Raw genomic sequence first — 17,136 nt, forward strand, 5'->3', positions numbered from 1 at the left:
GGGTAAAGACGCTGAAACAATAAATCTTTCCCGGGCGTGCCTCAGTGACCTACTTCCTTCAACAGGTACCATCTACAGTTTCTACCAGCCTCTGTTATGACCCCAGCCATGGATGAACCCATTGATGAGATCAGCACCCCATGATCCAGTCACTTCCCAGAAGTCCCACCTAACACTGCTGGCCTGCGACTTGAGCCTTTGAGAGACATTTCCTGTCCAAACTCCAGAACCTCCCAACTTCTGATACCTACACTGCCACTCTGTCCCCAAGACACACAGACAGATGCCATGTTTGCCTTGGTTGCGATAGGCATTAGTGTCTCATGAACGCTTTACTTAAATGCATTAAAACCCTTCCCTTCTGCAGTTTGCCTGCCCCAAACCCTGCTTCTGTCCCTTGACACTGGTTAAGTGAGTACATGGGCTGTTATCTCTTCTCAGAGAAGCCCCACAACCCACCCTTGCTGTCCTCTCACCTCCTGAGATCCTCTTTCCAGGCTTTCAGGGCTTTGATGTTGCCAGATGCAGCAGGTCACATCCTGCAGCGGGATGGGACTCAGGTCCTGTGCATCTGACCCACACAAACATATACCCAGCTACAGCCTTTCTTTTTCACAGCTTTATGTATCATACCCAAGCTGGCCTCAGACGCTCTGCGTAGCTTAGGACAACCATAAACTTCTGAGCCTCTCTTCTTGCCACCTACTGAGATGGCAGTGCCAAGGACTGAACCTGAGGCCTCATGCATGCTAGGGACGTACTCTATTAACTGAGCCACATCCCGACCCAGAGGCAGCCTCCTGTCGCCACTCTGTCTTCTCTAACCTCCCACAGGCCTCACCCTTCTTCATCCCACATCTCAGTAACAGCACACTGCATGTTCCACCCTCACTTGTCTTCATCGACTGACTTTAGAATCGATATACCCGATGACTTCATCCCCGTGGCTCCTGAGAACTGGAGACCTCCGAGCTCACGATGTGCATGCCAGTCGATGGTGTCGCAGGCTCTCACAGTGTTGGGAGCTGACACCTAGCAGAAAGCGGCTATCATCTTTACAGCCATCTCGAGCCATATACCCTGACAAGAGACTTGTTTTCAACAGCCCGCAACAGCTGAGCACACTCTGATAAACATCTTGTTTTTCTCACATATCTTGTTTTGCTGTTTAGTGTCACCAGCTGTAAGGCGCACGTGGTCTCCTCACTGCTAGCTAGGTGCACGTGATATCCACGCTGCAAGGCACGTGACGTAGTGCCTTCAGCTGTGCTTGTCCACGAGGGCAAGGCACGTGGTAAAGGGTATAAATACCCAGGATTTCCTTCCAATAAATGAGACTTGAAGAGATTTGATCAGACTCCCTGTCTTGTCTCCATTCTTTGCATCTCTGTCCCCACTCTCTCTCTTGCTAGGCCCTGACCCGCGGACCGGAGCAGCAGAACGGGCCATTACAAAGTGACTCCCAAACATGAGGCAGCTCGGGTGGCTACATCACAGGTCTGGGGTTTGGGCAGAACTCTGCCTTGCCTTTCTTCTACCCAATTCAGAGTCCTGGTGTAACTGTGCACAAACCAATTTCTTTTCCAAAAGGCCTCCTTCAACTTCTGGGACATGCTGCCCTCTGCTGGCTGAAACAAGCAATGCTCTTTATTGGAGTCCTGTAGGACTCGTGGTTAATAGGATCTGAGGCTAGGCTGAAACTAACTCCCTGATCAAGTGACTGCCTGTCAGGAGTCTGCCAGGCCTACTCAATAGGAGCAAAATTGACAAGGAGCTTATCAAGGTGCAAGACTGAGTTAAATGTAACCATAGGTCAAAACATAGACGCATCCTTAAGTCCTCAAACAAAATTCCTAAATAGGGTTAGCTTAGAACGTGCTGGCATGTGGGAGGCCCTGAGTTTCTCCACAGCACAATAAAAACTAAAGATAGCAATAGAGTTGAAAACCCTAAGCTTGCAAGTCTTCAGGACTACTCAACAAGGGCTTCTGTGGTGGCCTGACTCTTGCCAGGCTCCGTCACTTTGCACTTGGACTCTTGCAGTATCTCTGTCTAGACTGGGGTCACTCCCGAACACTGTATCTTTCTAGCCAGTGGCCAGACCTTTCTGAAGGAACTGCCCAGTGGCCATTACGTTGTGGGAGCTGGGAACTGGCCCTCTGTGTGTGAGAGAAGACTAGGGCTCTTAAGAGACACAAAGCAAGAGACTGATTGGGCGTGACAGGGAGCTAGGGAGTGGGGGTGGGGTAGAGTCCGAGCTGGACCACAGCTGTGGGAACAAGAACTTGGTGGCAGCAGTCTCGAGAGGTGAGTGAGAGGATTAGATGACCAGGGGTAAGGCTGTGGGGACCCGGGAGGGCTTCGCCATGAGGAGTGGGAAACGTTTCCCAAGCTATTGGTTTGTGAGTAAAGGTGCGATGCTGAGGAAGCCAGCCCGTGCTTCCAGGGAAGGAAGGGAGAGGAATACAGTGGGCTTCACTTGTTGAACGTTGAGGAAATGTCACAAGACAAGTTCCCCAAAGCTTGACAGCAACTTCACAGCCAGGAAACTTTCTAGGTCAGTAGTCCAGACACATAACTGAATGCTTAGTCATCAGGGAGCGGCACTACTTGAGAAGGATTAAGTGTGGCCTTGGTGGAGAAACTGGAGGTCGGCTTTGAGGTTTCAAAAGTCCATGCTAAGTCCTGCTTCTGTCTCTGTCTGTCTTTCTGTCTGTCTCTGCCTCTCTGTCTGTATGCCTTTGTCTCTCTGTTTCCCTATTTCCCTGTCTCTGTCTCTCTGTTTCCCTATTTCCCTGTCTCTCTCCCTCTCCCTCCCCCCCCCCCCCTCCCCCCCCCCCTCCCTCCCTCTCCCTCTCCCTCTCCCTCTCTCTCTCTCCTCTCTCAGCTTGTGGGTCAGGATGTAGCTATCAGCTCCTTCTCCAGCACCATACCTGCCTGCTGCCATACTCCCTACCATGAGGATAATGGGCTAAGCCTCTGAAACTCTAAGCTAGCCCCAATGAAGTATTGTCTTTTCTAAAAGTTGCCCTTGTCATGGTGTCTCTTCACAGCAATGTAACAGTGACTAAGGCAAGTGTGAAAGCAGGAAAGGTAAGGACCATTGATGTTTCTCACATAGGAAATAGTTCTACATGAGAAGAAAGGTGACGTCAGAGGGAGGATGGACAGAGTCAGGACTTCCGGGAAGATCAGGAATTTGGAGCAGTGGGTTCAGGTTGTCCTGTCAATTATTGCCAAACAGTGATTAAGTCAGTTACCCAGAGGCCCCATCTCCTTGTCTAAGTTGGAACTTACCCTGACTTTGCTTGGTGCAATTAAAGCCCTGGTATGGCAAGTCATTTACAGTCATTGCAGACCTCAGCATACTGACACAGTGAGCCTTCAGAATGAGTGGGAGGCTACCATGGGATGCTGGCACACAACAGCTGACTCCAAATACTGATGGGTAATCATGTGGTGGAGAACAAGACAAAGAGGTCTGTGTCTCTGCTGAAGAACCAAGGACACAGAGGAGGGAACAGCTGGGGTGAGGCCATTTAGTATAGACATCCATCCCCATGGCGTTTTTAAGAGAGGTGTGGGTTCTTCCTCCTCAGGGGCACAGAGCCTAGCCTGAGTGGCTGGCCACACCTACAGAAGACCCAAAAAGATGGCTGCACAGACGGGTTGGGGGGAGTCTGTTGAGGTTGGGTCTGTTGCTATGTACTGCAATACTAAATTCTGTATCCCAAAGTCTGGTCACCCCGAGACAGTGAATTCTCACACGTGCAGCTTTCGTTGTGCAAACCTTGCTCCTTAATTTAGAACTATTAGTTGAATAAAGATGTCACCAGCCAATAGCTGGGCAGAGGAAAGGTAAGAGGGATTTCAGTTCCTGGGCTCTGGGTCTGAGGAGAGACCAGGAAGAGACAGAAGGAAGAAGGTCCCACAGGGTAGGTAGATTGTGAGCACATGGCCTTGAGGGCTGGCCTATTGGAGAAGAAGCAGCCCAAGAACATGGCAAGTGATATCACAGGGTTATTGACAGGGAAGTAGACAAAATAGCACAAAGGGTTGATATGTGCCCATCTTTAATGCTTTAAGGCTTATTATAAATATAAAGGTTTTATGTCTTTTATTTGGGAACTAAATGATCTATGATGGGGTAGAGACACCAAATAATATTTACCACAACAGCGATCCATTCACTGCTTTTTGGACAAGGGCCATTCACCAAGCACACCACTCAGTATAAGGGTCCTGCTGTTCTTGAAGTTTCCAGTTGACACAAGGGCATACAGGTGGGTGTGGCTGCACTCCAGCAATGCACAGGATGATCCCCAATAGTGGAAATAATTACATCCAAAACACCTCTAGCCCCTTGCCAATAACCCACAACTAGCTGATGTCAGTGGTCCACTTGAATGCATGTGCCAGTGTCATCAAAACTTTACTCCGCTAACTAAAAAGATACTTGACTTTAGAAAATCCTTCCTTGGATGAGAGTCAACAGGCAGCTGCAGAAGCAAGCAGCATGCAACTATCCACACAAGAATATTATATCCAGTTATATGAAAGGCATATACATACATAATTACAGAAATGCCCATGATAAACTCACTGGGGTACATAAACAGATTGTTTTAGCATGTATGTAACAAGACAGCCACCCTGCATGGAGATACCACTTGAGCTTTGGAGGGTAAAGTGGGTGGTGCTTGTTGTCCCAGGATACACCACTAAGACTTCAAAGTGAAACCAAACCATGCCCACTGCAATGGCCAGTGCACATTTACTGAATTGCTATTGTGCCTTGGAAGGCTCTTTAGAGAACAGCTGGGTGGGCAGCTAGATGCCTGCCAGCTTTTCTAATTCTAGCCAGTCCTCAGGGAGCAGAGGTAGGAGCTGGGGTTTGCCTGTCACTTTGACAGCAACTTTAGTCAAGAAAGATAGATGTCCCCCTGGCTTGTATTCATGTGAAATATGGCTTTCTGCCTGTCATGAGTGTGGAGTCTTGCTAGCTGGCTAACACGGGGCTCCTCCTTGCACATGGAACAAACCTTGTCAGCAGCACGTACACACTTGCCACTTGCCCAGGATTTCTGAGATTAACCAAGTAAGACTGCAGCTGTGGACCTGTCCTCTGTAGCTGCCTAAAAACTGCCAAGCTGCAGTGTGAGGGGCGGACGCTGTCATGAGAAGGTGAGCTTGCTGATATCCAGTCACTACGCATCCTTTCTCAGCTATCCTCTGAAAGACGGCTTCACTGAGCTGAAACTAGGGGTGGAGTTAGGGGATGGCTCAGTTGGTAAAGATCCTTTGAACCCATGTAAAGATACCAGGCATAATGGTGCATGCCTATAGTCTCAGCACTGGCATGGCAGACACAGAAGAACCTCCAAGGCTAGCCAGCCTAGCCTCATTTATGAGCTTCAGCCAAGACCCCATCTCAAGGGAGGTGGTTGTGAAAGACTATCCCTAGGGAGACGTGCATAACAATTCCTCACTCCAGAACTGGCGACAAAGTACAGATCCTACCAACTTGGTGAACCAATGAATTTATTGGGGTTGTTTACAGGAATATGGGGGAAGCATTGCTTATAGGAGCAGAAGTGACTCAAAGGCATATGTATCACCCACCAATGCCCACCCCCACATGGATGATGGCTAATGAAAGTCAGAAGCCTGGACTACACTGCACAACCTCAGGTAGCTCAACACTCAACAGGATGGAGAAAATGGCTTGTAGGTAGCGCGGATGGTCTAAGTCTCTTCCAAACACCTGGATCAATCTATACGTCTCTGGGCGCTCTGCTGAACGCTGCTTCTTTCAGGTGTTTTTGCCTCCACACCAAACCACCCACCCCCCCACACACACCCGCTCAGCATCATATGTTGGAAATCATCCTCAAATGTTAAGAAATTACAGAAAAACTCTAGAACCATGGTCATACAGCATGAGATGGTCTTTGGATCTAACTTTTTTTTTTTTTTAGTCAAATACTTAAAGTCTTTATGTCAGTGGCTTTCAAAGTCAGCCCTGAAAGCAGTAAATTATATATAAGTAAGGTTCCACATGGTAGCATTGTGCTGATCTTCACAGTAAGTACTTGCATTTGCTGCAGCTGTATCTTGGGATGGGCGTGGGAGGATGGTCCCTCATAGCTCAGCCCCTGAATGTCCGGCAGTCCCCATGACACAACCTCAAAAGCCTGCAGTGCCAAGCACTAAAATACTATGGTCCAGGTTGGTTTTCTTATGTTATAAAAACAAAGGAAAGTCAGCACCGCTGCTGGAGGACACCAGCAAAGGGCTTAACTCAGAGGGCAGTTTGCATAACAGAGCTCTGCACAAGCGTGTTGGAGGGAAGGCATACCAGCCTCCTTGGGAAATAATAATTGCTTTCAGTCCAGTCTGCAATAAGCAAATCACACTTTCCCAACTCAGTTTTGTTAATCAAGAGTTCTGGATTTTTGCTCTTTGAAAAAATATCCAAAGTCAATCAGACTCCACTACGTATCAAGCTGAGCACCCCATGGAGACTTGGCACTTGGGTGCTTGAATTTCAGTATATAAATGTCACGAGACCTGTAGCTGGAACCAGATAGAGTTCCAGGGGTGATGGGACAGAAGAGAGCCACCATGCAGTGTCTCCTTTATGGTCCTCATGACTCAAGCGAGGACTCTTCTCCACCAGCTTCAACAGTAGCCAAGTGCTCAAGAAGGGAGATACAGGGCCACAGAAAACTGCAAAACCCTGGTCCATTCAACTTCCCCTGCGACCAGCCCTGAGTCACCCAGACCCCAGGATAGAGCAAGTGCATTGTCTTTTCCTCTTGTAAAACAATTAGTTCAGTGCATGTGGCAGTTACTGCTGGTACCAATAATCTCTTGATAAATTTTGTCTCTGCCTGTTTGTGTTTGTGTGTATGTGTCTGTCCATCCGTCCATCTGTCTTTCCATCTGGTGAGTTCTGGGGACTGAGTTCAGGTTGTCAGGCTTGGGGGCAAGTACCTTTATCCACTCACTCAACTCCAGTACCAGGGCTCCTAAAAGCCAGTGTTTCATGGAACATGCCCTAAAGTGTGTCAAAAACAAGCTGTTGTGGCTGATCCTAAGGTAGAACAACTCATGCATGAAGAAGAGACCCTATGAGTGAATAACATATTTTCAAACTTGGTAAACTGAGGAAGAAAAACACAGAAAAGCTACAGTCAAAAAATAAAGTTCTGGTAGTAATCTGATACAACACAGAAACCATGCCTACTTGGCGGATGGACGTGGAGGGCCCAGACAGCTGCCCTGCATGCTCCTGACGATCCTTTAAAATGGTCTCATCTTGGGAAGCAGCAAAGACACTATGTTTTGTTTGCCACACACTGATCTCTCCAGTGATAGAAGGAAGCATCTGGCCTTGGACTTTGCAGACTGAGTCAACACTCAACTTCCACAAACCCAGATGGGCTCTGGGCACAGCTCTACAGTCCCCACAGTTCTACCAGCCATCCTCATCCCCATCCACAAAGAGGCCATTACTTTCTCTTGGCTCCTCCCATTCCCCAGTTTGGCCTGGTAAGCCCCGAGCTCTGCTTTGGGACTCAGCTCAGCACCTCCAAGTCTACAAGGGCCTTCCCACCCCTAATCCCCAACCCCGACACTTGTTGCCTTCTCTTGTGACCTCCGTTCCTACAGCTTTACCCACAATTTGGGCTCTCAGCATCCTCTGGGGCATGCCTAACAACATGGCTTGCTGGCCCTGGGTTCTGGGATGGACTCTAAGAGTATAAGTTGCTATCTACATAAGTGTCAGAAGATGCTGCTGCCAGCCAAGGACCACATGCCAATCATATTCTGTCTGTGTCACCAACTTCATGCTGGACCTCCCACCAGACTGCACAGCTTGAGAGAACTTTCCTTGCATAGTTTATACCTGAGGTCCAGATGGTCTAGCAGTCACTCAATGAAAAAATAAATTATCAAGGGGGCTGGAGAGGCAGTTCAGTATTAAGAACATTTGTTGCTCCTACAGAAGACTGGGGTTGGGTTCCCAGAATCCATGTGGTGGTGTACAACCATTCATAACTCTAATTCTAGGGTATCCAAAGTCCTCTTCTGAACTCCTAGCACATACATACACACACACATACATACATACATACATACATACATACATACATACATACATGCACAGAAAACACCCACATACACAGACAAAAAAATTAAAAGAATAACTTGAGTATCTTGCTATGCTAGGCATCATTTTTAGACATCAGAATCAGATAGTTAAATTATGATTTTTTAGGTTAAATAACTTTTTAAAAAGATTTTGGAATTTTGTTTTTGTTTTTACAACAAATACATGGGCATTTTAAGAGCTAGTAATGGCTCAATACACAATACTATGGTATTGATTTTGTAGGGCAGACAGTTTTTCCCTGGGGAGGGGCTGTTGCTCCACCTAAATAAGTTGGTGTATTTTCCCTAAGAAAGGAATGATCTTGGCCTTTCTAGATCAATGACCACCATCAAAAAGGGTCTTCCCTGTTATTTACTGTGAGCAGTTTCTCACTGCTGTATTCAAACTTGTCCCCATAAATCTATGCCTCGTCAAATATCAAATACTAAAACAGCCAATTGGTGTTTTCCACCTAAGGTATCTAATGAAATTTTGAGCTCTGTCATATTTGACACAGCCCAGTTAGTAGGCCTGTGTTTCAAGACAATGACTGACACATTAGCATGGGTATCCAATAAACCCTGGAACTGACTCTTCTATCCATATCATGTATTCAGGTGCATGTTTAATAATTAAAATATTGTACTGCCAGTCAGTGTCAGTGTGGTGTGGTGTTAGGATTCATATAAAATAATAAAAGCAGTTGTGTAATAATTTGTTAGCCAACAGATGGAGGGCTTTATCTACCAATGCCATCACACCTGGGAATGTCCATCAATAACCCCTTGGATGGATACTTAAACCTTTAAAAGTCCGAATGCTTCTTTACAATAAGAGTCCCATGGATCCTGTTGGCAAAGAGCCACATATTTCTGTGTGTAAAATTGGACATTTTGATTATAAGTTGGTTTTTTTTTTTAAAAAAAACAACTTCTTTTACCTTTGAATCAGCAGCCACATTGCCAAGAGTAGCCACAATGATATTTCCTCATTTGAATTATATTGATTTCCCTGGATTCTTGGCCAAGGGAGGGGCCTGTCACAGAATTTCTGAATTAGAAGTTTGTCTAGTTTGCTAAATTAAGAATGAAGATGGTGCCTTTTTAAAAAAAACATTTCTGGCATAATTTCAGTGTCCTTTTCTTTTTCTTCTTTTCAGATAATCATTTTCTTAAAACAAAATAAAATATAATAAAACAAAACCATCACACCAAAGGTAGACAAGGCAAACCAGTAAGAGGAGAAGAGCCCCAAGAGAAGGCACAAGAACCAGAGACCCACTCTTTATTCACACACTCAGGATATGCCTATTTTTAAGACTATTTCTGAGAATTACAAATGTTCTTAAAAGGCCTTCTCATCAAAGGCAGAGCTATAAGATCCTGTCATTAGGTACATGGATGGGGAGGTATACAGGAGGTAGTATACAGAGGAAGAATTCTAATACTCGAATGGTTCTTCCCCAGTCACATCATGATCAAAGTTTGTATGTAGTGTGTGCAGAGGTATGTGTACATGCACACATGGACAAACTTAAGCTGTTATTTGTCAGGTGCTAGCCACCTGATTTTCTGAGACAGGGTTTCTCAGTGTTCCAGAACTCACTAAGTAGGCTAGGCTGGGCAGCCAGCAGGCCCAATAGAACCACTCACCTCTCCAGTGCTAGGAACCACCCACCTCTCCAGTGCTGGGGGTACAAGCGTACATCACCACACCTAACTTTATTTAGAAATTGGTTTCTGTGGGATTGAACCCAGGTCCTCTTACTTGAAAAGCAGGTACTTTATTGCCTGAGTTATCCTCCCAGTCTCAAGCCATGATCAGATTTGAGGCTTGCCGTTAGTGGGTCAGCGACATCAAACAGCAGAACTGCCTCAGAATTGTATTCTCTTCCTGTGGCCACCCAAACCAGTGACATAACTGCACTGTGGGCCAACACACTACTGTTAATGTACACAGCAAGAATATTAGGAGAGGCTCGTCACAGCAGTGGGTGGCTCTGAACCCAGCACTCCGGAGATTGAACAAGCCAGGATGGTCACCCATGAGCTTGAGACCAGTCTGGACTAAATGGTGATATTTGAAGTAAAAGGCTACAGAACAAGACCCTACAACAACAACAACAACAACAACAACAACAACAGCAACAACAACAACACATTTAGGTGAGATTACCATTTTATTTGTTTTGTGGTGCTCAGGCGGGAACTCGGGGCCTTGCACATGCTCCCCCAGCACTGCTCTACTGACCCAAATCCCCAGGCCACTTACAGAACTCGTGTAAAATGGAGAATGGGCACAGCAGCTTTAAGTCGATCTATTTCAGCAAGTTCTGGCTAGTAGAGGATTTAGTGTAACACAGCCTTTTGGTTATTTATACAGTCTTAAGAGATGACCAGGTCATCTTATTCCCTGGAGCAGTTTACTGATTGTCATCCTTGTAATCACTATTTGTCTAAAGAAGACTCCCTCCTGTGAATGAACCCTTTTGAAGCTGGCTACACAGCCTCTGGATAAACAGCAATAGGTACTGTTCTTACACTGGTCTCAAACTATTGCTACCCCGTTTAGTGTAATGAATGAACAGTATGCTGAGAAACACATCTGAAATAAAAGGATCTGAGGTCATATCACTCAGTGGCTAATTATAACTCAGCCCCATAAAGGCTTCTCAGTCATTCACAACCCCACAGGCTGAATCTGAGAGGTGCAGTAGGAAAGCATGCGGGTTACTGCAGTGTAGCCCGGCCTGCAGAGCGGGTTTCCAGACGTGGCCTCTTGCTGCTGCTGCGCTGCTCTTCCTTTGCAGACCTGCGCCTCAATACACCATCTAGCATGCAAGAATAACTTTATGTCAGGAAGCACACACAGAGCCCATGGGAACTTGGTACAGCCATTCAGGCTGGGAAGACAAATCATGCTTATGGCAAAGGAACACATATTGAATCTTACACCTTCAACCTCTCACCCATCTCAACCCACAGTTTAAAATGTATTTGGTCTGTACCGATTCTAGACAACTCACAGATAATACAGTATTTGATAACCCTTGATAAACAGGATTCACTCAGCAATGTACAACAAATAACACATAACTTTCTTGGGGTGGGAAGTCATTATTTATCTGGAAGAGACAGCATAGGCCTGTGTATCCTCCTGAGAGAGGCACAAACTGCTCAGAGCAACAAAAATGGACTCCTGTTTACAGGCTCCTAAGATAAGAAGCTGGCATTCTCAGAAGAGCCATGCCAGGGGAAGGGACTGGCTTCAAACTCTTTTTAGCTTTTGGTTTCTAGTGACTTTATTGGTGCTATAAGCTACACGTGCTTATAGGATATTAACAGTGGAAACCCAGTGAGTTTCGCATAACCAGACATCTGTGAATCCATAAACATACCTGCAAACATACCTACACCTGCAAGTTCCCGCCCATCCTCTACTTCCAGCTTCTTGATAAAACTGCCATAATCATCTTCCAAAAGGGACCTGAAAGCCCTGCCTGACTTTTTGTGCTATATTTGAAACATTCAAAATATATTTACAACTTAGCCAAAGAATAAAACAAAGAACCAAACATTTAAGAATCTACTGTCCCCAAAGAGTTGTCTCACTCAAATCTGCAGAAACTTTGTATGGGGCCAAGAGAAGAGCGAGCTGCCCCAAATGACTGAGTCCCCACGAATCCCCACGCTGCCCTCTAAGCCCACTCAGGACCTGTCTTGTTTATCACCTCACTGCTTGGTAGATAATTCTATGGCATATGTGAAACGATGCACTGCTTTGCTTAGTACTCTACAGTGCAGCACTGCAGTTTACCGTCTTCATTCAACACTACCTAGTCATCCATGTTGAAGCATGGAGCCACAGCATTTATTTCACTTCATAGCAGGTTCCCATAGTGTGAATACTACATATTTCTTTAAAAATCTAATCTGTTAAGAGAAATTTTCATGTCGTTTCCAGCTTTTGATCTGGAGAACAGCATTATATTGAACAGTCTGTCACTTCTGTATGATACAAGTTTCTTCAGAGCTTATCCTTGCAAGCTGACTTGCTGTGCCATTAGATATACCAAGTGGGGTTTTTACAATGTCTAATCTAGACAACGAGATTCAAAGTCCCAGCCCTGCACAGCACACACAGGCATTCTGAGTACCCGTCCCCTGCTCACTTGGCATTGACACCCGTGGTTGTGGTCTCTGAAGACGCCTGAGAGTCTGCTCATGGTATCACCGGATATTTCTATTCTGCTGCTGGGAACCAGTCGAGGAGTCAATTCCATTCCCATCAGATGTTTCCCTACTGTCAATCTCTAAGAGTCTCTGTGCTCTGGAATGGGCTCATCCCTAGGTACTCTGTGGCTTTTCCCAAATTTTCTTTATAATATCTCTGGGTGAAGTACTTGCTAAGAAGTATCAATTTGTCAGTTATTTGCTTTTATAATCAACATTCATCTATGTCCTAAACTATATTTATGTATATGTGTGTCATATATAATATACATATACTATATATATTACTTCAGTCATAAAAATACCTAGAATTTTCTACACCCATCTTCCGACCTTTTAAATTATTTTTTCCTCTAATCATTACTTCTTGGGGTTAGATCTCTAGTATTAGTGAGGTAAGAGCTCGTCACCATGTTCTGCATGAACCCTTGGCAGCAGTATGCATTAGTGAGGTAAGAGCTTGTCACCATGTTCTACATGAACACTTGGCAGCAGTATGCCTTAGGCAGTGATTGTTTAGATGTCTCCCCCAGACACCAGCCCATACCTATTATGAAACAGCAGCTTACCACCTAATGTTTAACAACTGTATTTTTTCATTTCTCCAAATTTCTTTTTCAAAATTTCCTGATTCTTTTTCATAACAGTTTGTTCACATTTTTACCTGTGCTGTTTCCCAAATCACAGTCCTCCTGCCTCAGCTTCTTTGGAGGTGAGATTAGATGCAGATGTGGCTTTGCTTCAATGGCGCTTTTGCTTCTACTCTATCCTGCTTGGCAGTTCTGATACAGAGCCACGGTCTGTGTGCTAGCTGCTGCTCGCTCCATGCATGGCATGTCCTCTCCATGCCTGTTGGCTTCTCAGTTATGACGCCACATCTCATACCCTGTGGGGCTAAGCTGATGGACAACCTTCTTTGAGAAGACTGCATTTGCTTCTGCTAAGGGGCCACTGGAACCTGAGGAGGAGCCTGAGGCTTCCTGTGAGGCTGGAAGCCTAAGAGCAGCTTCAGTTCACCACCTTTCAGCAGATCCCCACTGGCTTGCGTGGCAGCACGGAGAGCTGTCCTGGGTCACCTCTGACTCCAGTGTTCACTTACTTTGCAAGCTAAATTCTAACAACACATTCCTCTTACCTGTTTTTTTTTTTTTGTTTTTTTAAGAATATGAGTCCTTGAACATTACCTTTATCGTCTTGAAAGTTTAGCGTCTATTTAAAAAGAGTGCTTTATCTGGGCTGTTTCTACAGCATAGGATCCTTGAACAGTCACTCGGTCCCACCTCCCTTCTGTGTATGCTCCTGTCTCTGTCACTGAGCTTGCATGAGGCAGCATGTCTCCATACTACATACTACATACATACATACTACATAGCTGGATATGGCCAGGAGTCAAGGCTCCATGGAGCAAAAGAGCTGAAGCTTGGCTTCCATTTCTCTTGCTCTCCTGGTTTTGTTTTTAACAGATTCGAAGTGCAAAAGGGACCCACACACCATGAGTCCCTGTGTGTGAAACGGCCAGGGGAGACAAATCCATAAAGCTGTTTGTTGACTAGGACTGGGGTGGGAAGGACAGGGGGACTACACTGAGATCAGGTTTCTTTATACTGTAATGAAACACACTCGAGTTACACTGCGTTGGTGAGGACACAGCTCTGAAGGGACAAAGGCCAGTGAGCTCTGTACTTTAAAGGGGCGAATTCACAGTAAGTAAATTATAGACTATGAAGCTGTTCCATAATTGAAAAGGAGATAACCATATTATTTATTGATATAAAATTCTTGTTTAAAAATGCATCAAAACATAAGCTAGGCTTAACAAACTGTCACCAAGAAGTGCACACTTGACTGGGTGGCTGAGACACTGCCTGACAGCCCAGCAGCCTTCCTTGTTCAGTCACCCGCAGGCATGTCTTCCTCCTCCTGAGATCCCGGACACAGGCCCTTGGCTGATTTTAAGTGACACATGTCTTCTGCTCCATGGCTTGCCTTTGCACCCTCTTAGTGGGATCTTTTGATGGACAGATGCTCTTAATTTCAACAGACAAAGGAATGTGTCTTTCTACAGTTAGCACAGTATGCTCGCTCCCTAAGTGCAGGACACTCACACTGGCCCTCAAACACCTCTGAGCACGGTCACATCTTTTATTTCCTTTATTTCTTAATACAAATTTAAAAAGAAAATGTAGTAGTTATGTATCCAGACTATAAATGATAAATAAGACATTCATGTTTTCATAGAAACCTTTCTATTTTTGGGTTTTTCAAGATTATCAAGTCACTGATGCTTTAAGAAAATATACAGGAGATTCCAGTTACTTAAAACCCAGACAATCACAACCAAGCTACCATTTTAAAACAAATCTGCATAGCATCGTGTTCAATATCATTCACTTATGGAATTGTAACTCTCATGATATATTACATTCAACATGGTTTTACTTAATATGCAGATGATAAGTGTGAAGACTAGGGACTCACTTGTGTAAAGTTCTGCTTCATTAAGGTACTAAACAGAATCTTTCCATCCTCCCAGCAGCCTGGGCCACTGAGTCTTTACTCTAGAAGAACACAGATGCCCTCATTGCTCAGCCCTCAATATTCACAGCTCCCCTCTCTGACTCCCAAGAAGCTTTTGTATGAGTGTAGGAGAGTGCTGTTGCTCGCCGTTTCAAACAAATGTAATTTATAGATTCGATTTGCACACAGTCATTTATATTACTGCAGTATTGAGCAAGCAGCACTTTACACAGCTCCTCACATACACATGTTTAGGAACAAGCTGAATGTGTGAATCTACTTTTTAGAAAAGACTGTCCTGCAGCTACCCATACACAGGTCCATCATCTGATCTTTAAAACCCACTACTGATTGTTCCCGCTCCTCAGCGTCACCACCCCACGGAATGCTTAGAGATACTCACTTTCTCTCCTTTCAGGCTCACTTGGGTCAAGACTATAAGCTTCAGACGGATTCAACTGCCACTGTAGGAAGTACAGATATTTTATTTATAGGTTTAAAATGAGTTAATAAGCAGCACATCAGTACCTTGCTTTATCAGTACCTTGCTTTTCTTTATCAAATAGCTTCAAAAGTCCATGTATATCTGCCTATTAAGGCACTGACCTTGAATGATCCTAAATCAGATCACCTGAATCTAGAATCAGAATCAAAATCCTCAGAGAAGAAGGGGCTCTAACAGTCCTTTATACACATTTTATAGGTGATAAAGAACTAGAGAACTGTAGTCACTTCCCCCAGGTCACAGTGACGTAAGACAGAGACACGATTACAATCTGCGCACCCATAACAAACCAGGGACTGTCTATCTCCAGGACCCACCGAGGTGTTTTTTAACTTTTTTTTTAATGCTTGTTACTATTGTTATTTTTATCATTTTATGTTTACATCCCCAGCACTAGCTGAGCTCCTGGTGTTTGACAAATATTTGGTCAGATCATATTAGTACAAGCAATGCTTCTGAGTCACATTTCCCTGAAGTCTTCCAGTGGTTCAGCATGAGAATTTAAATACAGCATTACTTGGATTTTGTCCTCCAGCAAGGCTGCCACAGCATGATGTCAGACAGACCAGGCTAAGAATATGAGAGGTGTGACGGATGCGGTGCGTGTTAGCAAAGAGGGACTCTACCAGGCAGTCTTCAGATGATCTCTGTGTTGTAGGAACATTCTCCTGGATGAACTGTCTCAGGCAGGAAGCAGGCTGTTGAAGTTGGAGATGCCCAGAGCTTTCACCAACTCTTTATCTACCAGTTTTTCCCTGACCTGCCATACATCCAATAAGGCTAATTTAATGGTAAGAATACTGACTCTATCATTTTGTGGGAAAAACTTCTTTCTGAGCTTAAGTCCCTGTGGCCACTGAATATGACGGAGGTACAAACAATCCAGTTTTAGACCCAGAGGGTCTTTTGAAAGGCTTCTTCAGCAGTTTTCTCAATGCAGGTGGACCACAACTTGCTGACAATGAAGAGGTCCTATCATTTCTCTTTGATCTGACCTTGGATGGCTTTTTCTTCATTCTTGTTATAATAAGCATATGCAGTCAATGTGGCCAATATTGATACATTAATGGCCACCTTCATGGCTTTCTTAACTTGGTCTGGAGGAGACTTCTACATGCCCAAGTGTACAATGGCTATTTTGCCTTTGGTAACGAGCTCCACAAAGGTGCCTTGGTTGTTGCAAAAATCTTTCTGAGAAAGCAGACGTCTGTGTTGAATTGTTGTTGTTGGTATTATTGTTGGTGGTGGTGGTGGTGGGGTGTGTGTGTGTGCGTGTGTATGTGTGTGTGCCCTGTATTGGCCAGAGGAGATGACAAGCATCCTCTTCTATTGCTCTTCACCTCATTCCCTCGAGACAGAGTCTCTTACTGATCTGAAAATTGTCAGTCTTCCAGCCAGGCTGGCAGCCAGCAATCCTCGGCAATCCTCCTGTCATTGTCTCTTTTTACCCCCAGCTCTGCAGTTACAGGCACACGTGGTCATGTCTGTTTTTTATGTTAATTCCAGAGATCCAAACTCAGGCTCTCATTTCCCATTGAGCCATCTCCACCCCATCTACTGAGTTTTATACTAGCTAAAGAAGGCCTGAGCAATAAAGAATAAACATGTGACTCAGACTTTGGTAACTTATAAAAATACAACGGCTGAGGTTAGCCCCAAGAAAGAGACAAGACAGTGAGAAGATGACTCAGTAGGGAAAGTGCTGGTCACATAAGCATGAGCAT

General features: G+C 45.0%; 1 protein-coding gene across 6 annotated transcripts in view; it reads right to left on the bottom strand.

Moving 5' to 3' along the window:
* The window catches only part of Cdadc1 (cytidine and dCMP deaminase domain containing 1), a 70,939-nt gene that overhangs the window by 28,474 nt on the left and 25,329 nt on the right, over positions 1 to 17,136 (bottom strand). Inside the window, exons 9-11 of one of the 6 annotated variants that reach the window (XM_028785878.1) lie at positions 15,311 to 15,371; positions 10,908 to 10,988; positions 5,527 to 7,096 (exon numbers count right to left, since the gene is read on the bottom strand). In XM_028785878.1, the coding sequence (XP_028641711.1) occupies positions 7,071 to 7,096; positions 10,908 to 10,988; positions 15,311 to 15,371 (168 nt within the window). In that variant the 3' untranslated portion in view covers positions 5,527 to 7,070. Of the gene's footprint in view, positions 1 to 5,526; positions 7,097 to 10,318; positions 10,989 to 14,125; positions 14,418 to 15,310; positions 15,372 to 17,136 lie in introns of those variants that run through there. The other 5 variants (XM_028785882.1, XM_028785879.1, XM_028785881.1 and 2 more) reach the window with 5 other exon arrangements.

The sequence above is a fragment of the Grammomys surdaster genome, unplaced genomic scaffold (assembly GCF_004785775.1).
Source record: "Grammomys surdaster isolate TR1022 unplaced genomic scaffold, NIH_TR_1.0 125357, whole genome shotgun sequence".
Lineage (NCBI taxonomy): Eukaryota > Metazoa > Chordata > Mammalia > Rodentia > Muridae > Grammomys > Grammomys surdaster.